At 39.2% G+C, this 23,632-nt stretch overlaps 1 protein-coding gene and 1 long non-coding RNA gene across 3 annotated transcripts in view; one reads left to right on the forward strand and one right to left on the reverse strand.

Annotated features, from left to right (window-relative positions):
- The window catches only part of LOC308351981, a 61,383-nt gene extending 38,425 nt beyond the window's left edge, over positions 1-22,958 (reverse strand). Inside the window, exons 1-2 of the long non-coding RNA XR_013967622.1 lie at positions 22,863-22,958; positions 20,287-20,364 (exon numbers count right to left, since the gene is read on the reverse strand). This is a non-coding gene — a long non-coding RNA (uncharacterized lncRNA). The remainder of the gene's footprint in view (positions 1-20,286; positions 20,365-22,862) is intronic.
- Positions 21,925-23,632, forward strand: part of CASD1 (CAS1 domain containing 1) — a 56,286-nt gene continuing 54,578 nt past the window's right edge. Inside the window, exon 1 of one of the 2 annotated variants that reach the window (XM_080817969.1) lies at positions 21,925-22,081. Coding sequence is in view for 1 of the 2 variants with exons in the window: in XM_080817968.1 (XP_080674094.1) it covers positions 22,842-22,974 (133 nt within the window). In the remaining variant the exon portion in view is untranslated. Of the gene's footprint in view, positions 22,082-22,490; positions 22,975-23,632 lie in introns of those variants that run through there. The other variant, XM_080817968.1, reaches the window with a different exon arrangement.

Genomic DNA, 23,632 nt, shown 5'->3' on the forward strand with positions numbered 1-23,632 from the left:
ATACCTCTTTTGCTGCTACCAAGGTATGTGGGGGCCTGGACCCCAAGGAGAATTACAAGCACAGGGTTTATGGATATTTTGTCCAGTTTATAAGGAGGCATGATGAAGTCTTCTCACCATAGAACACTTCTTTAGAGACAGGAATTTGTAAGATCTTCAGATTCAGGTCTCTCTTCTGGTCCACAACTGGACACACCTTCCTGGCTTGCTTTAGCAATGGGTAACAACGAATGAATTGTTTCAGAGATTCGGTATTCCTCAATTTCTCCTCAGCCTTCTGAGAATACTTGTGACTTCTATGTGCTGTCTATATACACATTTTTAAAACTGCACCTGTAATCTTAATTTATGCCTTATAAATGACACCCCACTAGAGGAAAAGTTGAAAATAGAATTCTCCTGAATTCAGTACATGAAGGATTAAAGTTCTCCCTAAGGCTGGGAAATGAGGGAAGATGGCCCTAAAATGGTTAAGCTTAGCCCGTTATGACTAATAATTGAAGATATGAAAGAGAAAAGAATAGCTGTGTCCTGGGTGTGTTAACAGTTAAAGAATGTTTGTTTAACCAATCCCTGTGTTCTGATTTCATACGCATCACATAAGTTTCAGGCTATAATTATCTACAGAAATAGAATGGACTGGTCATAGACTAGATTTCTCTGGTTAGTGTGACAACTATACTTCCCATTAAAAATTAATAAATTGGCACTCGATTTTAGACATCAACCTGTGAGCTTGGCTTACATCGAAGTGTCACTGAGAAATGCATCCATTCTCGTTGATTTGACTAAAACTTCAGGGTTTCAAGCCTAGACAAGCTCAGGGCTGGATCACTTACTGTGATAAATTCACCAAAATAAAGCCTTCTTATAGGGTTCTGTAAGGTGTCTAGAAAGCCAGCCGCTGGCTTGGCCCTGACAACATACCTCTCACAGACGGGGCCTGTCTTCACATTTCTATTACATTTGTGCACAGATGTTAACCACAGCAACCCATCAATTGCTGGCATCCTAGTCAGCCTTATGTGCAGGAATGTACCACAAACAGAACACATTCCTTACAACTAACTGGGGAAAATACACTTCAGTTGTTGTCTCACCCCACTTGTGTCAATTGTTGATTTTCACTTTTAGAAGAAAAACAAAATTAAAGAAGGGAAAGTCGATAATCGTTGCCCTCCTCTCACCACCAAGAACACCAAGCTAATGCACAAAAGATAACACTTAAAAAATATTCTGGACTTACAGGCTTTTTCCAATTTACTATACATGTTTACTTTCACCAGTTTTGATAAGAAAATACATGATTTTTTTCCTGTGTAATTTTTCTCTGTCTTAAACATCTGAAAGCAGACAGATTTGCAAATCCATCATCAAGGTAGGATACTGTAAATATATTTTATTCATGTTTACCCATGTTATCTAGAGAGTTGTTTGCTTTCCTACTGTTTCTGGGGAAAAGTGAGAGCTCTACTTCACAGGACTACCACAAACAACAGTAATGTAATTTCATGACAGCCAACATGAAGAAGCACTTCTCTATCAGTTTCTAGATGTATTTTGAATTAAATCAACCAATATTTATTGAGTTCCTAATATGCATGCTCAGCACAGAGAAATCCCCAAGTTTATATTCATGAAAATGCTGTATTTGAAGGAGGTTTTATGTGTTTATTTGAAATTGTGTCAAGACTGAGAAAGAGACAGGTGGGGGTCTTCATTTGTTCACTCTTGTTGCTACCATAAAAAGTGCGTTTTCCTTTTCCTGTGAATAGTGAAATAAGATCTGTAAGCCTTGGTTCTCACTCTATTATGGGTGAAGGGGAATTAAAATTTAACTTGGACATCTCAGCCACAGAAGTCTAGGTGTAGTCCACAGATCATAAATAGCCTTTGAAACTCGGTAACACAGGGACGGCTGTTGCCCCCCACAGTCACACAGTCCTGTGGAAAGAGAGGACGCTTCCGCTGCCAGAAACTCTCAGCACCATCACCATATGAACAATCCTATTTCCATTCATCAATAAAATGCCGGTGAAAAGGGAGATGGAAAAACATCCCACAAATAATTAATGATAACCGTAACAAATGTATATTATTTCTTATCTTTTGTATTAGCTCTTTTTAAATACATTTTTGTGCTTACTGTTTTTGTATTGTAGAAGATGAGGTATTTTCTGAATGGGTTGGGGAGACTGAGGAACCTCAGTGTCTCAGCGGCTTGGGACAATGTCCCAGGAATGCATTTTCAGGATGCCTTTGGAAAAAGAAGGAGCGTGCTCTCTGATGAGCAGATGGAATTTTGCAAGGTTTTGGTGAATGAACTGTGCTAAGAGTTATACTGTTCTCTTTCCCAGGAGTGAACATAAAGTCTCTGAGAACTAAAAGGTGCAATATTGCTGACTAGAAGCAATACTGAAAGTTCCACAGATTGAATTTTGGTGGCTTAGATAAATTTCGCTTGTGTGTGTGTGTACGTGTGTGTGTGTGTGTGTGTGTGTGTGTGTTGCTGTTGTTGCTTCTTTCTTCCTTTGGTGTAGCATTTTTTTTTTAAGATTTTATTTATTTATTTGACAGAGAGAGAGTATAAGTAGGCAGAGTGGCAGGCAGAGGGAGAGGGAGAAGCAGGCTCCCCGAGGAGCAGGGAGCCCGATGCGGGGCTCGATCCCAGGATCCTGGGATCATGACCTGAGCCGAAGACAGCCGCTCAACCAACTGAGCCACCCAGGTGCCCCTGGTGTAGCATTTTTAATGTCTCTCCACAGACCTCAACTTTTATTTATTCATAAAGTTTCTCAATAATTCCAGTATAAACTAAGCTAGCTTCTCCAGTATCTGTGATTGAATATACGTGGGGACAATTATCATTAACCACTCTACTTCAAGGCACTCTAATGTCCTTTTAGGGATCGATTTCCTCTTTCGGTGTATGATCGTAGTTGGAGGGTAACTATAGGTGCCTGCCCTGCTGGGTTCCCAACTCTAAGGACAGCTGGAGGATGGGCACATGACCTAGGGTCACCCATTGAATGTTTTCATCCTACACTCTGAAGCTAGCAAGTGAGGCAAGGACAAAACGAATGGGTGATAGTCATATGCAGCAGTGTCCCTCTAACAGAATCCTGACCAGACTGTTTCGGCTGTGCTATGCTGGCTGTACTTCCTACTTCTCTGCTCTTCAGAACTCTCTGGAATATTCTCCATTCCCAAGCCTGGCCCTCCACCTAACCTCCAACTTAATTTTGAGAGCCCCCTGATACTTTCTGAAGTAAGTTCAATTGTGCTTAGTCAGTGAACTTCTGTTGCATGCAACTGATATCCCTTACGAACATATTATAGAAGTCAGTACTTGATTGTACCTTTTCCTGTAATTTTTGTACTTCAGTTTTGTCTCCCCAGCAGGATTTTAAGTCACAGAGTTAATATTTACTAAGTGCTGAAAATGTTAGTAGAGCAGAAAACATAAGCTGAAGGGGATTTTTAAAAAGAAGTTATAGATGAAGAAACAGACCCTACGGCTAAAGCAATTTGCCATAGTTCACATGCTCAGCGGTTGGATCAGGACTAGAGCAAGGATTACCTGCTCTGCTGTTTATTACTCTTTCCACCAGAACGGGGCTTCCTTCTTGTTCATTAAGTCATTTTTTTGGAAACATTAAGACTAAACTATGAATCATATTCTCAGATAATATTCAAAGAGAATATAGCGTGCATTCAAACAAGGAGCCCCAAGAGCAGTTACATAGCACTCTAACAAAACAATAGGACTGCATCTGTCATTTTAGGATGTCATCCCGCGGAGCTAATGGAACACAGGAAATAATTCCCAAGAATGTGCCAAAGAAAGTAATTTCCCATAAGAACCCAAAGAAATATACTCCTATAATGATGACTGCAATAACTGATATACTATTCATAAGCCTTCATCTATCATGAGCTTTATAGAATTATTTCCATACTGAACAGAAATTTTTCTCTCAGTTTCTTCCATGAGACAGCTGCAATACTTAATGTTCCAGGATTAACCAAAAGGTATCATGTTGGATTCGGAGTGACTATTTGCATAAGTGTCGCAGAGAGAAGTTTAAGAATTATGCTGAGAGGTCTGTAATTCACATTAGAGAAGAAGCCAGGAACATTGCTGTAAGAAGGCCGAACACACGTCCCTTGCTGTCTCTGCATTCTTTAATGTGGTTACAGAAAAGCTGCACTCTAATGAGACACAATGCATACTGCTCCTGCCAGAGATTTCCATCTCTGGAGTTTAAACCTCAGTCCAAGAGGAAAGATTTCCTGTTCTGGGGTTTAAATCATAAATATCATAGAGCAGAACCTTTAGCTGCCATGTTTTCATTGCTTTGCATACGTTTTCTATGTTAACAAATTAATAGTTTGTTCTTTCTTTTGGCATGATTAATAGAAACTATTTATAACAACACTTGAATCCATAACTTCCATCTTATAACAAGCAGATATATCATCTAGAATCTAGATGTCAATTACAACTACTTAAGTACAGGCATCCCCCTGATGGGCAAGGATTTAATCCTTGGGTATGAAGAGCTGAGTGACAGAAAACCTGGAATAACACAAAGGAACTTTTCATAACTGTCTTGATATAGTAGTAGCACTGAGGTTATGAGCACAGGTGGAAGATGTCTTAGTAGTTTCTTACCTCTGAGACCAGAATTACTTAGAATTATATGGTACATGTGATCCATTAAGTTAAATTAGGTTAACAAATCTATAGGGAGGTTAGGGCCAAAAAAATGTTTGAAAAAATTTTGAGAAAAGCAAAACCACCATCAAAATATTTCACCAAGGCCTACAAGGCCCTTTGTTAGTTGGCCTCTGCCCTTTGCCTAAAGTATCTTCGATCACCTCCAGCCTCACTCACTAAATTCCATCTATAAGGACCTTCTTTCTTCATCTTATCTTAGAGCATTTTACACTTTTATCCCAGAATTTGGAATGAGTGCCTCTTTCTCATGGAAGTTTTCAACCCAAAGAGCTTCCCAGACCACCACAGCTAAGGGAGCCTCCTATTCCCCGCCTTCTTCAGAGTTACTTTCTACTCAGTCCTCCATTGGCTTCGTGGCACTGACCCAAATACAATTATCCCACCCATTTGTAACCTGTTCACTTATAGTTAGTACTCTATGGGGGAAAAACATGAACAAAAACAAATGAAAACACATTATTTTTTTCTAACCATTGCCTTCAACCTCGCACTGTTCAATTTTCCTTTCGTGCCTTTTAACAATAACTCAGGCAGCTCTCAAAGCTGTTGGGTCACTTTCAGTTATTAAAAATCTAGACCCACTCATTTATAAACCTCAAGTCTCATTCTCCTTCTCAGGATATCTCTTCCCAGCATCTTCCTTCCCTATTCCTCTCTAATTCTTCTGGTATTAGGGCTTCTGGAATTGGGGATGAAAAGGAAGAAAAATACAGCCAAGATCTTACATAACTGTCTGTTTGTTGGTGGTACTCTCTCAGTCACAGAGACCTCTCTAGGTAACACCATCTAGCCTTTGATGCTCTCCCTCCAGCAAGCCTCCAAAGGCTGGATCCTCAGAAAACTCTGAGTGATCCCTGGCATAGGCAGTCCCATTCTGGCTCACTTCTTCCAACTTTCCCAAAGCAGCTACCCTGGAGGTATGCCACAAAGTTCTTGGTTGTCAAGATCTACTCCCCAGGTAAGGTCACCAGGAGGACAACTTGAGTCCATCTACACAGTTATAGTGTCAATGTGAGCTGGGGAATATATATACTTGCCATGCCAAGGTGAGAGGACAGGCCACTTTCTCTATTCTGCCATTTGTTGCTGATTTGTTTCCACAACGTAGAAATAGCAGAGAGGCAGATCAGAGAGGACATACATAAGCATCTGACCCAATAGAAAACCAGATGCAGTCTTGCTTTCTTGTAGATACCCCCAATCTCTCCAGATGACTATCTTGAAGTTCCCCTCTCTTGGCTTTTGGGGTTAAACAAACATTCACTTGACTTTTAGGGGTATCTCCCCAACTCTGCTAAGTACAGTAGAAACAAATGGAGTAGAGGAAAAGCCAAGCACTCTCACTACAGACAACTGATTCTTTCGTTCTCTGTCCCCTCTCTAAGAGAAGTGGAATGAAAATGGAAAAAGGAGATGGCCAGACACTTGGGAGAATTAACTTAAGCAACCACAGCCTTTCGGGGATGTCTGTCCCCACTTCTTTGCTGTTGTCTTCAGAATCTGGAATACTAAGCACATGATTTAACCTCAGATTTGGCTATTGCCATCAATCTAGGAGTTTCTAACCAGCGAAAAAGGTCCTTACTAAGTATCCTGTATTAAATCATATTTTACTTATGTGTGTACATTTTTAGCCCTCCCATCAGAGGAAAAGTTCAAAGAGGGCAAGAATGCCCTAATTCATTACCATATCCCCAGCCTCTAGTATAGGGTTTGGCACATGTGAGGGGCTGATTATTGAGTGATTGATAGTATAATGAGAGAATAATGGAAGTCTAAGGAAAGTTGTAGTTTGGGGGTTTTAATTACTACCCCATGCACTGAGTAAGAAAAGACATCTCAAGTTTACAATAGTGACAACTCTATGGTCAAATAATCTTTGACAAAGCAGGAACAAATATACAGTGGAAAAAAGACAGTCTCTTCAATAAATGGTGCAGGGAAAATTGGACAGCTATGTGTAGAAGAATGAAACTTGACCATTCTCTTACACCATACACAAAGATAAACTCAAAATGGATAAAAAACCTCAACGTGAGGCAGGAATCTATCAACATCTCACTACATCTAAGCAACTACCAAATTGTATAGTTTCTATTCCTAAGGCACGTCTCAGGTCTGGCCCACTACTTTGTATTATCAAGTCAGTCAGTCTCATTGTAGGGGGATATTATGCTTCATCACAAAAAACAAAACAAACAAAAAACCCCAAACAATTTAGTCATACTGTTCCAAGTATCTGATTCTAGTTCTTGAGTTACTTTACAATTTTGTAAGATATCGATAACCAAGAACAATGCATAATAATTATCATCTATAATTGTGTAAATTCTGCCTGGTGAGGAGTCAATTTTCTTCCTTCTCCCCCCGCCATGAGGCCAGTTCTACCTCCATTTGCACTTTTTTTTTTTTAATATTCTTGATTCATGAATATGTCCTTTATTTAATAATTCCCCCTTGAACTTATGACACCTCACCAGTTTCATTAATAAGTTAAATAAAATCTTTAACATCTACTCAGTTTTATATCTGTATGATGTTATGATTTTACCTTTTTAAAAAGAAGTATATTTTGGGGTACCTGGGTGGCTCAGTGGGTTAAAGCCTCTGCCTTCGGCTCAGGTCATGGTCTCGGGGTCCTGGGATCGAGCCCCACATCAGGCTCTCTGCTCAGCAGGGAGTCTGCTTCCCCCTCTCTCTCTGCCTGCCTCTCTTCCTACTTGTGATTTCTGTCAAATAAATAAATAAAATATTTTAAAAAATAAAAAATAAAAAGAAGTATATTTTAACATCAAACAGTGATATACTGTCACTTCTTAACATTCAAGGTCATCAGTAATATGGTCCCTTTGGCCATCCTACTCCCCATGTAAATTCGTCAATACTAAAATAGCCTAAATCATTATGAGTACATGGTGGGAGCTTTTGTTTCCTTTTGCTGGTTCTCCACAGCTAGACCCAAGGACCACTGGGTGCACTGGACCACTAGGCCAGTCTTAATTTCATGGTCAAGAAAGTCCCCTGTGTATATGTGAGTCTGGTTGCTGTATAGCCAACAAGTTATTCCTCACTGATAATAGCAGTATTTGGGAAATCTGCTTTTATGATCTAACCGCTAGGTGATTCTGTCTGGACATAATGGGGATCTCTTAGGTGAGAGAGGATGAAGAATCTGTTTTGTTAACCTTTTTTTTTGGTTTGTCTGTTTGTTATGTGTGAACTCAGCTCAGTCAAGAAAACATTTTATTATCACTGAAAGTAGAACATCCCTTTGAGATCTGCACTTGTGGGTTGTTGTGGTTCTGTGTTTATTGTTAACCTAGGACTGAGGTGGAAGAGCTCAAGCTGCAAGCTCCCAGCAAGTTCCGGCCTCTAACCGAGAAAAACTTTCACCTCTCACTGTGTGTTTGATGTTCTCCCACCTCTGGAGCATGTAAATAAATAATAAAGTCTCTCAAATCCAAACTGCTCCATTCTATTCCATTGGTTCATAAGGGAAAATATACACTCATGTAACTCCAATATTCCCAAGTTTCTCAGAAAATTAAAAAAAAAAAATGGACACAAAAAACTAGCCTTAAAAATTTCTCACAGGAACCTCAAGGTTAGAAGCAGTTTTGTCACAAGTTCATGTAATAAAGTTGCAACTTTTACAATCTAGGTGAGTTTGATAACTCTTGGTTTGAAAATAGCTATCTGAGGGGTGCCTGGGTGGCTCAGTGGGTTAAAGCCTCTGCCTTCGGCTCAGGTCATGATCTCAAGGTCCTGGGATCGAGTTCCGCATCGGGCTCTCTGCTTGGCGGGGAACCTGCTTCCCCTCCTCCCTCTCTGCCTACTTGTGATCCTGCTTCCCCTCCTCCCTCTCTGCCTACTTGTGATCTGTCTCTCTGTCAAATAAATAAATAAAATCTTAAAAAAAAAAAAAAGAAAGAAAATAGCTATCTAATTCTCCACTGGTTTTATCAGTGCAATTGTATTCGTTTGCTATTGCTGCATGACAATATTATCACAAACTTCTAGGCTTAAAGCAATACACATTTATTAACTCACAGTTTCTGTTGATCAATCAAAGCTAAGTTCATTAGGCCTACTGCAGGAAGGGATAACACCACCTTGAGAGATCCCAGTAATGTCTCAAAATGGGGAAATTAGGGGAGGATAATTATAGGGCTCGGGGATCTGGACTTAAGTGGTTGAAGGCAAGTTTGTCAAGACAGAAAACTAATTGACATGGGGGACAGTCCTTGACATAATAGTTTAGGATTGAGAAATATAGCAAGGTCTGCTTCTTGACATGAGTCTTAATAAGTAAATGTTTTTTTTATAAGCTACCTATTTGGCCAAGTGAGCAATTTATTATCCTGATAGGAGACAGAGCTGTTTGGCCAGATGAACAAATCATATGGATGAATTGCTTTTCAGGAATTTCCTAAAGCAAATAGTAAAATTGTTTATTGGTTTATATCTTTATCCTCCTGAGCAAAAATTTCTTGGAACAAGTATTACTAAGTCAAATTGATACAGGGAATCTCAGCTCTCACTCACAAGCTCTGTGAATATAAAGGGCCTAAATTCTTAAATTTTTAATTCTGATAAATGATTCTCTAAGTTCTAGCATGTCCACTTAAGCAAGATACTTATTTAAGTTTAAAATCCTGGGCTACTCTTAAATGAAGTTATTTAATGCCTAACCTTAGACATTTAGACAATTTCTAGGTGAACTATAATACTGAAATGTGGTCAGTCAACGTATTTTTAATATGTATGCTTTTGTTTCTTACAGTGGGTATATTTGTTGGTCATGTTAATCCTTGCGTTCATTTTGCTAATTTAAAATGTAAAAATAAGTGTATATGACTCTAGAGAGTTTTATGTGTGCCTTCAGGAGTTTTGCCAATTTGCTGAAGTATATGATAGATACTTCTACATTTCCCTCCCAGTTTTCTCTACGAAATATAAGTTAGCTAATCTGACTGAAAGTTATCATCCATACAGGTAATCAAAGACCAGACCAAAGCAATTGTCACAGAAAACTACAACTATGAATACAAGGCAATGGAAGGGCACATATGGCCCTTATCACTACATCTCTATCTTTGGGGTAAATACCCAGTAGTGCAATTGCAGGGTCATAGGGTAGCTCTATTTTTAATTTTTTGAGGAATCTTCACAGTTTTCCAAAGTGGCTGCACCAACCTGCATTCCCACCAACAGTTTAATAGGGTTCCCCTTTCTCTACATCCTAAACAATGAATCTTGGAACACTGGGGGGAAAAAAAAAAGATCCTAAACAACCAACCAACCAACCAAAACAAGGCAATGGAAGGTGTTTTTGTTTTCAAGGAAAGGAGAGTAGCTTTGTCTTAAAAAAATTTGGTTCTTCCAGGGCACCTGGGTGACTCAGTGGGTTAAGCCTTTGCCTTCGGCTCAGGTCATGATCTCAGGGTCCTGGGATCAAGTCCCACATCGGGCTCTCTACTTAGCAGGGAGCCGCTTCCCCCTCTTTCTCTGCCTGTCTCTCTGCCTACTTGTGATCTCTCTCTCTGTCAAATAAATAAAATCTTAAAAAAAAATACATTCCAGAATGTATAAGAGGATTATGTGAGACAAATATTTGATACAGAAAGTTATAGTTGGCAGAAAAAAAAAAAAACAAACTATTTGTCTCAAACTGCAAGCTAGGAGTCTGAAAAAAATAAAATGTATTCAAGTTTTGACAACATTCACTCAGTTTTGGTGGATTTATTTGTAAATAATTTAAAAAGTAGAGCAGGGAATTAATGACTCCTTTACTGCTAAATAGAATATTAATGCTAAACTAGAATTCGGTTTTCTAAATATTAAAATGACAGTTTATCTTGAACTATTTGTCCTTCTCTTAACAAGGGATAGTAAATAGTTATTCTTTCACATTCTCTGTGATCTGTCTGCATGGCAGAAATTCCATATCCCATCAAAACAGTCTTCTGTATTTTGTGCTGACTTTGTTAAGCCCTTGATTATTAAGTAACAAGAACATAAAGTTCCTCATTTCTGAAATATCTAAGATTCCTTTCAATTATGTTACCTTCTTGTCATTTAGAATACTATATTGTCACTTTGAATAAGAGGTAGCCAACTTATGGTTTCTCAGGCACACCCGATCCTGTCATAATCGGTGATCTAAGGTGCTCTGATAACTCTTTTGATTTTGCTTTCCCATGATCATATCCCAGATTCGGAAAAACTAAAATTTCAGGATTTTTCTTTACATGTAAAACTTCTTTGAAAATTTCCCATAAGCATCCTAGAAGTTCATGAAGATTTGTTGTTTTGCCTTACAAAAGAAGTAATGCCCCAAATAGTTGTTTTCTTGACATGTTCTGTATTTCCTTGATTAGCTCAACACTATTGTAAGAACTAATCAAAATAGTGGTCAAATTAAAGGGTAAATTTTATAGATAAAATAAGACTCATATACATGTTTCTGAGATTGTACATATAACAGAATGAATTAAAAGGTCCTGGAGATCTGTCAGCACTCTCATAATACAGTCTTATTCCTGTTCATAATTCATTCTGTTCATAATACAGTCTTATTCCTGGGAAAAATACTAATCATATTATTACAAAAAATTATGTCCTGCACTCAATACAGATTGTACTCGTTTCAATTTTGGCATTGTTCATTACCACGGTAAAATAACTGTAATCACTTAGTCTCGTGATTCCTGTTATCTTCTGAAACTTGCCAAAAGGTATGGAAGTAAACATTTGTATCTTCATCAAAGAAAGACAATCTCAGAATTTCACAGAAAGGACTATATTGTGTTCTTTTAACTGTTGATATTTCAACAATTGGCTCAGGAGTTGCAACTCTAGAGCGTAAAGATAACACTGCCTACACAGTTGTCAGGTATATGTGGGAATGGTTGGGATTTCCAAGACCTATTCTACTTCAGAAGCAGATGACTTCACGAAAGCAGCCTGATGACCCAAGATGTAGCAGAACAAGAAATAAATACATAAATGAACAAAACGAACTAAATTTAATCATAGATTCTTGGTTTGGAATACTGATGGTAGTTATTTGTTATCTATTTTCTGATACTTGTATGAAGAAGTCCTTTCTTTTACTTGGTAACTTACCTCTAACTCTCTAACTCTCAAAATCAAGTGAAATATTTTAAAAATAACTTCTAAGACTTAGTGCCTCTTTCAGAATTTAAAACCAATTATGTATACTGAGCCTCTATATCTTACATCAAAATAAAGTTACCTGCATAGGGTTAATAAGAAACTGTTTTCCTTTCACCAGTATCAAATTCTTAAAAAAAAATTATGTGTTACCCCAACAGAGAGTTTTACTGCCTTCAGTTGTGACACCGTCACACAAGGTCCTAACCGGAGGGTCATAATGAAAATAGGTGACATTTTATCAGTTATGAAAATTCCATCATTAAGGAGCAAGTGTACTTTATGTGTAAAAGCAAGAAACCATAAACCAGGTACCACCCAAGAACACTGGTCTGATACCCGTGTTTTGGTTAAAGCTTCACAGATCATAGGCAGCATCACTCACTGGCTGGCCAGGAACTAGAGTATTTGGGACTTCAAATAGAAAGGAGTTCTCTGGAATCTATAAGCAATGAAGATGAAATCTTGGGACAGGAGGGGAAAAAAAAAAGATGCTTTTAAATGACTGAATCCTATATCCCTTAATGAAATTATTCAGCAGAATTTAGTTCTTTGCCCTGTATAGCTGCTCAATACTGAATGCTCAAGGAGGCACATATGGTTAGTTAATACCTTTTGCTGAACTATGTAAACAAACATAATGAAACCAGACGTGTGTGTGTGTGTTTGTGTGTGATCAAAAACAGCCTCTAAAGATTATTTATGATCAAAAGAATACATTATTAAGCAAAATTATTTAAAACTTGGAAATAAAGCAAAAAGGTGGGTGGCAGGACCTTTCAATAACGTACTGGGGTACCACTTAATAGATTAAATCAAGTATTATTTAATTATCATTTAAAGGAAGGTGCTTGACTATTTTCTATTAAACACCCGGTCTCTGTGACATACACCTTAAGTGGTAGATATCGACTGGTAGAGAACAAACTGAAGAACAATGGCTTGTGAATTTACCAGCGACAATGAACTTTGAAAGAAGAAAGAATCTTTTACTGAGCATCACCTAAGTGTCAAAAACTATACATTACTCATTACTCATAAAAACAATCTTGAATGATAGGTATTATTATCTTCATTTTACAAGTAAGAAAGTTGAAGTTCAATAGGCAAAATGATTTGCCACATTATTTAGCTAGTAAATGGTGAAGCCAAGTGTCAAACCCTGAACATTCTTTCAAAACCTACGCTCTTCTACATTATTCTACCCCCATAGTAAAAACTTTTTTCCTAACGACCACAAAGTTAGACCTGCCACTTCTGCAAACCAAAAATGATATCTAAATGTCACCAAAAAGAAAAATATGATAGTTAAAAAGGCAGAATTTCATGATGGGAAATATAAGTATATGTTCTGTGTGCATAGAGTAAAAGATCTATGAGTCATCTCCTGCAACCCACTAAGTGTTTCGTTGAAGATTGCTCTTCATCATCTAGCTAGATGGCAATTAGAAGCATGTGAGACAAAGTATCCCTTAGGAAAAACTGGCTCAAGAATAAATCATTTAAAGTGCTTTACAAACGTTACCTAATACATTTTCACACATCCCTGTGAGCTACATAGCCCCACACAAAAAGCGATTCTAATTTGTTTACAGACCTTCAAAGGTGATACAGTGTAAAGTGGAAGGCCCGGATGCTACTAACAACATTAGACTTACCTGAGGCCTAGGGCAGTTTGGGCCATTTCAGCTGAAACACCACTAAGTTAATTAACCTCTATTGTTTTCCTTAACCTGCTTAATGAAAATGTCAGTACCATTTGGGCCAGAAGGCTGTGAAACCAGGCAGGTCGTTTAGTATTTTTTTTCTCTGCATCAAGCTGCTCCATTCTGATCTGATCAATGGTTAACATCCTTCACCTTAGAAACAGTGGGAGATATTCATATTCTCCTTCCCTAAGGGACAGGGTGCCTTTTAAAAACCAGTGAACTGTGAATTTCCAGCTAATTTAAACAACTCTTCTACAGAAAGGAGAATTTGTCTTAGCCTTTGAGGAAGACCTAGGGCAAAATAATTGTCACATGACCATCCCTCTCCCCCCTTTATCTTTAAAAACTGTTAACGCAAAAAATGTTGATTTCACCTGAAAAAAAAAAAAAGTGTGCAACTTGGAATGGAGTGGGAGATGCATTTTTTTCTGCTCTGGAGAAAGGGTGTTGAGAGTGGTGGGTGCAGCAGAATTTCACACATGAAAATTTAGTATGTACTGTATTTTCTGGGTTTCAATTTTTAAACATACTTCAGTGTAAACAAGAAGATACTGAAAACAATGTTATGATAATCTTTCCTAAGCTTGTTGCCACTTCAGTCTCCCCCATGTTGGTAATGATCCCTGAAGCCACCACTTAGTTGCTCAAGCCAGAAACAGAAGTCACACTTGGTTCTTCCTCCTCATCTCCCACATACAAACCATCAGCAAATGTTGTCTATTTTACCTCTAAAGTTTGTCTCTAATCTGTCCACCTTTTTCTCATTTCCTCTGATTTTACCCTTGTTGAAACCAGGAAAGTAAATGAGAATCCAAGGACAGTTAGTAAAGCGCTTTCTCAGAAGTACAGACATTTGGAAACACTACAATTGGAGCAGAAGGAAAGAAGATAGAAGCTGGAAAAGTGGGAGAAAGATAACACAACTGGGGTATGTGGAGAATTTAGACAAAAATCCGCCCAGAAACCTGAGGTTGCCTCTCACACATTTCCCAGTCTGAAAACAAGGATAGATGTAAACATAAGGTGCATTCACGATGTGTTTGCTATATTTAAGACTATTATTTCATGTTTGAAACTTTTACCTTACACAACTTCCAAATGATTACTGAGATTTCTGTATAATTTTTCAAGGTGAAATCTTCCAGATTAAAAAAAAATGCAACTAAAAACATATGATAAGGTAACTGAGGAACAGTATAAAATTTCTTATTCTTTTTTTGTATCAGTTTTTGAATACTTGAGTAAACACAGATTGGATATTTGGGTTTTGTTTTGGGTACACTCAACTTAATCACAGAATCCAAATGCCAATATTCGAATTCACTGTAATAAAAGTAAGTTTCAAATCTACCATAGGAAATTATTCACTTGTCCAGACAAGCCAAAATTCAGTTTGGAAAATATTTATCTATCCCATAGTCTCAAAAATTTTTAGAAGAAAAGTGTATCAATTTTCTCCAGTGTTCTTCATTAAATGACCTTTAATTTAGATTTAAGAAACATTATTTATTAAGTTCAAGGCATATTCATGTATCAAAAGATAATTTTTAGAAGAGGATACAGCATGACTCATACAGATATAAAATGAACATGTGTCTAAGTTTTTATTTAATTCATTAATTAATGAAGGAACCAGAAGATATTACAATTGGTTCAAAGGAGAATTAAAAGAACCACACATATATGGCATTAGGAATGGTGAAATAAATTTGCTTAACAAATGTAAAACTTCAAAACTGCTCAATATCCACAGAGCAATAATCAACTGAATCCCAATGAGATACAATTTGCATTTCTATGGACAAAAATCATTTGCATTACTATAAGTATTATATAACTTAGAGCAATGTAAAATAACTCAAAGACAATAAAAGATTCAGAGACCCATAGAATCAGATAATCTGGACAATGCCCACTTTCCCATTGAAGACAACCACAGTATCTTGAACCGTTTCTAAGTCTTTCACAAGTTTTCTCTACAAAATACAAAAAGTACTAACTCCCTGTGCCCCAGTGCATAAAATCTAGAAGGAGGGGAATGAAGAAGACAAAGATAAACATAATAACTGAATAGATTATAAAGCACAGTGGGATGTATCCCAAAAGACTGAGCTGATAATTTCCCAATACACACAATCTGCACAAGCACAGAAGATATCTGTTCTGATTGGAGGGCGCCTGTGCTGGGTGCATATTTAAGCACAGACAGAAACAAAGTACCATGAGAAATCCGAGAAAGGAAAGAGTTATAGGAGCCATGGGCTTACTTCATGGAAGAGGCAAAATGGGGCAGTCTTTAAAGGAGAAAATTCTTCTAATTGTGTTAATCATTTCACAGACTGCATAGATCAAATCATCACACTGAACACTAGAAATATAAACAACTGTCTCTGTCAATCACTCCTCAACAGAGCTGAAGTAGGGAAAAAAGAAGACAGGTTTTAAACAAGCAGAATGTGAGGTGCAGGGAAAAAATGTATTTTAAGCAAAGGTTAGAGGAAGAGCAAGGTGACAGATATATAATGTTCCTGGCTTGTAGGTTAGCATGGTTGAAGGAAATGAGAGCTAAATAGAAGACATGGTGGTTTAGGCCAAACCACAGACAACCCTCAATGTAAAGGCTAGGAATTCTGTGTGTACTGACAGGGAACACCCAAAGTTTTAAGGAGGGAAATGACAAGACCAAACAGAAGCCTCAGACAAATAACTCTAGCAGCAATTGGCAAAAGAAAAAAAGAGAGAGAGAGAGAGACTGAAAAAGTGAGCTATTAGAAAAAGGAGCAGTAGGAACCTATTGCAATGGTCAGGCTGGAGCCTGAACCAGAGCATTCTGGGTGAAGGAAAGAGCATAAGGAAGCCAGAATAAGCAGCATACGGTAATTCACTAATTAAGTGATTTGGGGTTTTTGATTGTGCACTCAATATTAGTTAAAATTTGAGCATACACCCCTCCAACTAATGCATATTTATTTAGTCATAAAAAATGTTCTGGTCTATTAATAAACTAATATAAATAAATAATAAACTAAATAATAATAAATAATTATTTATAAATAAACTAAATAATAAACTAAATAAATATTATTATATTTATTAATATATTATTAATAAACTAATATAAATAAATAATAAACTAATAAACTAAATAAACTAATATAATACATGTAATTTGAAACATTCATAGTTTAATAAACTAAATAATAATAAATAATTATTTATAAATAAACTAAATAATAAACTAAATAAATATTATTATATTTATTAATATATTATTAATAAACTAATATAAATAAATAATAAACTAATAAACTAAATAAACTAATATAATACATGTAATTTGAAACATTCATATGTGCTCACAAACTTTTTTTGGTCTTAAAGAGAGTGGTTTAATTCGTGTTTGGATGCTTAACTTCTAAATGTCTTGTTAATTTCCATGGCTTCATATTAGTAGGTAACTCACCTCCAAGCACCACAGATTTATAGCAAGATCTGTGGTTTACAATGAGCAAATGTAAATTCTCATTTCAAATAATCGGGATAATTTCAAAATTTTTTCTGATTTCTTACAGATTTAAGTTATCCATGTCTACGTATGTCATATATACATATATATACACATATATATACGTATATATGTATATATACATATGTATATATACATATATACGTATATATACGTATATATACATATATATACATATATACGTATATATACATATATACATATATCAGATATATACATAGATTATGTATATATGTATATATACATACATATGTATATATACATATATACATAATCTATGTATATATACATATATACATAATCTATGTATATATCTGATATATCTATATGTGTGTATATGATAAATAGACATTTTTTAAAACAAGTAATGTAGTTGATGAAGAGCTTGTTATTAGCAGAAGATTCCATTCTATACATTCTTGTTTGCTAGTACTTTTATAATTAGAATCATCTTCAATTCACATTTACCACAGGGATTTTTAAGTCATCTTCTATTCTGTGAGTTTAAATAAAAGTGTAGATAACATGATCTGTCAATCCATTTGCTAGGCTTCTAGGCACAATATGCTTAAAGTCAACAAATAAGTGAGCTATTGCTGATCTCTTCACAAATGTGAATTCCCACACTCCCCTCAGGATTCCTCTCCATGTGCACTTGACATGACTCTACATACAGAACAAGTTAGAGTACCAGGGAAGCACTTACATTAAATAGTAATAAAACCTTATTTTATTGTAGTTAGGAATATTGAAATAACTTCCTAGATCTATGATAAGCCATTCCTGCCCAGACATGCCACATCAGCAAATCAAAAATTATCTAAGTTTTGTGTCTCTGTAAATGCCCCCACTTAACCAGAAATGCAGTGAGCCAATATGCAAACGCCAAGCTAGCTCTGGACTGCATACTTATTTTCTTGTTTCTTTTCATCCCCATGGGATGCCAGCCAATAAGATATTGTCTCTTTTTCTCTTCCTTGGTTCTTTATTGTTTTATCCAATAAAAATTCCTTGCCTTCCACCACATTTTGCAGTTCTGTGAAAGGAGCTATCCACTTCATAAGGTGTTAAGTGAAGTTTGTTTTTATCACCTAAATTATCTTTTAAAATCATTTTTAACAGGTATTCACTAGAAATAGAAGTTTTAGGGGCGCCTGGGTGGCTCAGTTGGTTGAACGACTGCCTTCGGCTCAGGTCATGATCCCGGACTTCCAGGATCGAGTCCCGCATCGGGCTCCCAGCTTCTTGGGGAGTCTGCTTCTCTCTCTGCCCTTCTCCTCTCTCATGCTCTCTCTCACTCATTCTCTCTCAAATAAATAAATAAAATCTTAAAAAAAAAAATAAAAAAATAAATAGAAGTTTTAGTACTTTGTTCTGACTCTCCAATGGCTCATCTGTGATCACACACCCAACTAAAAACCCATACTTGCTAAGGCAGAGGAGAAAGATGAGTCAAAAATTAGGAGGCATAGGGCACCTGGGTGGCTCAGTGGGTTAAAGCCTCTGCTTTCGGCTCAGGTCATGATCCCAGGGCCCTGAGACTGAGCCCCGCATCGCATCGGGCTCTCTGCTGGGCAGGGAGTCTGCTTCCTCCTCTCTCTCTGCCTGCCTCTCTGCCTACTTGTGATCTCTGATCTCTGTCTGTCAAATGAATAAATGAAATCTTTAAAAAAAAAAAAAATTAGGAGGCATGACTTGAAGGCAGTAGTGTCAGTAAACTAAATGGTAAACATAATAGAATGAATGGGTTTCGAAGTTATATAAAACTGGTTTCCAACACATTGAATCTAAGGTACCAGGAGATACTCAGTGAAGCTATCCCTGAGATATATGAACGAGGTCTAGAGCACATGAGAGGAATCTAAGTTGCATGCATGGATCCAAAGTGATAGTTGAAGCCAACTTGTAACATAGGTTTCCCAAGAAGAACAGTAAGCAAACAAGCAAACTCCGAAAAGTACTGACATATAAGGATTTGAAAAAGCAAGAGGATTCTTCTTGGAGATGCGTGAGAAAGAAGAGAGAGAAGGCTGTAGTGTCATAAAAGTCAAAAAGAAAAGATTTTAAGAAAGCAAATATTCCAACAATGCTGCTCAGGGAAGAAGGATAAAACTAGGATAAAGATATTGGATTTGGTCATTTAGGATGTGGTTGACATTTGAACAAGTGGTTTAAGTAAAGTAATAGGAGTAGAAGTCAGTTTTCAAGTTCTTAAAAATCAATTAAGCAGTGAAAGAAAGGAAGGAAAGAAAGAAAGAAAGAAAAGGAAAGGAAAAAAGAAAAGAAAGAAGGAAGGAAGGAAAGAAAGAAAAGAAGGAAGGAAAGGAAGGAAGGAAAGAAAAGAGAAGAAAAGAATGAAAGAAAAGAGGGTAATCACAGATTGCTCCTTCAAGAAGTTCGATAGGGGGGCACCTGGGTGGCTCAGTGGGTTAAAACCTCTGCCTTTGGCTCAGGTCATGGTCTTAGGGTCCTGGGATCGAGCCCCGCATCAAGCCCCGCATCGGGCTCTGTGCTCAGCAGGGAGCCTGCTTCCTCCTCTCTCTCTGCCTGCCTCTCTGCCTACTTATGATCTCTATCTGTCAAATAAATAAATAAAATCTTTAAAAAAATATTAAAAAAAAAAGAAGTTCGATAGGGAGAAGGGAGATTGCGTAGTGAATTAAGAAAAGTGTTTTAAATTGGAAACATTTGAGCTTATATGTAGGGCAAACAGTGAAGAGGAATAAATTGAAGATAGAAATAAAGAAGGGAAACTTATGAGACCAAGTTCTCAAATAGGGTTATACCAAGACACAGATGAAAGACGCAGCTTTAGGAAGAGAAAGGAGGAATTTTTCAAATCTGAAAAGAAGTATAGTTAATAATACCGTATTGGGTATTTCAAAGTTGCTGAGAGAGTAGATCTTAAAAGTTTTCATCACAAGAAAAATCTTTTAATTATGTATGGTGACTGATATTAACTAGATCATTGTGTAATACTTCATATATAAATATATATAAATGTCAAATCATTACATTGCACACCTAAGATTAATATGCTAGATGTCAATTATACCATAATAAAAAATTAGATCAATATAAACTAATGAATGGATATAGTGAAACAGAAACAGTTTATACCAGAAGATTCTCACCTCAAAATTGTGCTCCTCCTACTGTTCTCGCTGCTCCATTTCGTCTCCTTTTCTTGTCCTCTTTATCCCCACGACCTCCTGTGGTAAAATGAGAAATAGATATTTGGTTAGAAGAAGAGGGATAAATGTAGTAGTTGTTTCTGTTTTTAAGTAATGCACATTGTAAGTGTTCCTATGAGATGATTTCTCTTTTTATCAGATTATTAGGGGGTGAGGTAACCTGCAGAGCATTAGTAAACATTCTGGATGGTTTAGGGGCAGGCAAATGAACATGGAACCACTATCTAGTTTTTAACATCATCAGATTTGAGCTTTGAAAAGTTCAGTCTGGTTAGAGGTATGGCAGAGAAGCAGTAAGATTGGATTTTTGAGCCAGAATTGAGGAAGATGAGTGAAAGGAATAGGAAATTCAGGCAAGAAATCATGCCTTAACCAAGGCAACAGCAAGAGGATAGAGCACAGACAGCATATTTGAGAGTTATTTAGAAGGGAGAAAGGGAGTGGAGCCAGTGGAGACCTCAAAGTCAATTACTCTTTCTAGATACTTGTCAGAGAAGAAAGAAATGTAGCAGTAAACACACAGAAATAGTCCATGAATATATTTCATTAAAAAGAGAAACGTATTGGTAGAAGGGAAACAGCCAGGAGAGAGGGAGAACTTAAAGAAGACACAGAGAGAGGATGATTGACATAGGGATGACTGATGGAGTCATCAACACCCCAAGAAAAGGGATGGGAAGAGATTTAGAGCAGAGGAGAGGGATTAGCTTTAAACTAGGGGGAAGGAAGGACGAAGTCCACAAGCTATTTACAATATTTCAGAAAGCCTTCTGGAAATTGCAATTAAATAAAATGTCAAGTTTCTTTACTTTTGGCAGGCATTAAATCAATCCTGCGGGCCAACACTGGTTATCACACGCTGATCAGAAATTCTAATTTGCTGTTGATGACATCATAGAAATTGCTAGGATGTTATTGGCGGACCATATGCTGTTAGCAGAGTTATTTATCTGGTTTTTACAATATCTGATTTAATTCCTCCAGCATGTGATCAACCTTGGATCAGAAGAGTGACAGCCAAAATTAAGCGACCATTTCCAGGGAACAGTGCCTAGTGTTTGTACACTTATTTAACTTTATTGCTTATTAGCATTACATCCATGACAGTGATGTATGTGATTTCATTTAAGTGACAAAATCTTTCAAGATATGGGGTCCACGGATGAAAACATAATAAAAGGAGTTCTTGGATGAAAAGAGTTGGGATGACAAGATCTCAATAGTCCCTTCAAATCTTACATTCTATAATTTTAAGAGGGGTTCATAAACACAAGTTCAGGAATGGCTAAATGGGAAAGTTGTAAAGAATACTTGAAAACACCCCACTTAACCAGTGACTCACTTTAAACAAGGCAAATAGATAGGAAAGCAATGTAAATAACCATTTCCATCTGGAGGGCAGCAAAGGAGAGACCAAAAAAAAAAAAAAAAAAAAAAGTGGGTGAGGCCTAACGCTTAATAAAAGCAAAGGCATGCTTGCTTTATCGATAACCACAAAACATTAACCAACGTTAGGAGCAGGAATGATTGTCATGAGCACACTTTTTAATGTTTGGCGCATCCACCTAGCCAACCCTTACGTAAATAAAAATGAAGAGCGAGGATCTTTTCCCCTCAACACCTACACCAAGCTAGGCTCATTCTGTACCTTCTACTCTGTACTTTGGTGTACCTTCGCCCACTGGAACTTGGCAATTTTTCTTTTTTTAAGTTTCAAGAGAAACGGGCCAAGAAAGTAAGTTTAAGAATTGACTGGTCTTCTTCGTGGGTTGGGTGCTCGGGCTATCAGCAATTTCAACACCTGGCAAGTGTCTAGGATCAGCCAGACTGACCAGAAGCCAGGAATATCACATCCACCTGGTCAGGTTCGGGGAGGGGGGCGGGGGGGGCGTAGAAAGGTAAGGAAAAGGGTCTGTTGGGGAAAGGGGGTGTAGAATAACGTGACCTGTAGGTCTGTTTCCTCCAACCTGGGCTCAGGTAGTGGCCAGAAAGACAGGAGAAAGCCCCAGGGCTCGCTTTTGGGCTAAGTTGGACCCCTTGTCCCCTCTACTCACATCCTCATGTCCCTGTCGCTGCCGCCGCCCGCCAGGGCCCATGACCCGGTGACCCCGGAGAGCGGTCTGGGGCCCGCGACCCCAGAGCACTGGGCATCCGGACCCCCCTCGCAGGCGCAGCCGCTATTAAGGCAGGAGGCTAAAGGGGAGGAGGAGGAAGGGGAGGAGACAGGCGTCCAGGGCGCCTGGGGAACCGGCACTGCCGAGCAGGGGTGGCGAGGCTGGGGTAAAGCCGCCGAGGCGGCCGCGGCCGAGGAGGGGCAGGTGGAGGCCCGGGGCGCCGCGGCGGTGGGGTCAGGCTCCCCGGCGGGAGGCGCGGGTGGCGGCCGCGGGGGCTGGCGGCGGCTCCTCGCCTGGCTGCGGCGGCGGCAGCCCCAGTGCTGCCCCTGTGCGGCGCCCCTTCCCCGCTCCGCCGCGCACTGTTGTCATGGAGGAACCAAGATGGCGGCTCTGGCCTACAACCTGGGCAAGCGGGAGATCAACCACTACTTCAGCGTGAGGAGCGCCAAGGTGCTGGCGCTGGTGGCCGTGCTGCTCCTCGCAGCGTGCCACCTCGCCTCCCGCCGCTACCGAGGTGAGCGGGCCCTCCCCCTGCCTGGGCCGGCCGGGGGAGGAGGCGACGCGGCGGCTGGAGGCCGCCCCCCTCGCCCAACACACGCCCACGCTCACGCGTTCGCCCGCCCGCCCGCCAGCCCGCGCGCCGGGCCGGCGGGGAGGCGGTGCCCCCACGTGCCCCCAGGTGGCCCCGGCTGCGGGCCGGGCGCCCCTGGCCGACTGAGCGGACCCCAGTGCGGGCCGCCCCCAGAAAAGGGCCCGTGGTCCTGGGGCCCCTGAGCCGCCGGCGCAGCGGTCGGGGGAGCAGATCCGGGCCTGGCGCGAGCTGCTCTCGGGGTTCGGGCTCCTGCGCGAGCTGGGCCGGGGGAGCCGCGCCAGGCCCGGGCCTCGCGTGCGCCAGGTCGGACCCTCGGACCTCAGGGGCCAACCAGGGACGCCGAAGGCGGAGACCGCCTGGCCAGGGGCACCTTTGCCAGAGTTGGGGTCGTCGATTCTGAGCCCTAGGGGTCCGGCCCTTTGGCTTTTGTTTAATCCGGCCTCTGCCCTGTACTGCAGAGCCGAGCTGTTGTTGGACAGCGGCAAGGGCCGCCCCATTTTCCTGGGCCGCCCGGGCGACAGCTGGCAAAAGATGCCCTTGGCCAAATGGAGGAGGTATCACCCAGCCTCTGTGATTCAGA

This window comes from Martes martes (assembly GCF_963455335.1).
Source record: "Martes martes genome assembly, chromosome: 11".
Taxonomy (NCBI): Eukaryota; Metazoa; Chordata; class Mammalia; order Carnivora; family Mustelidae; genus Martes; species Martes martes.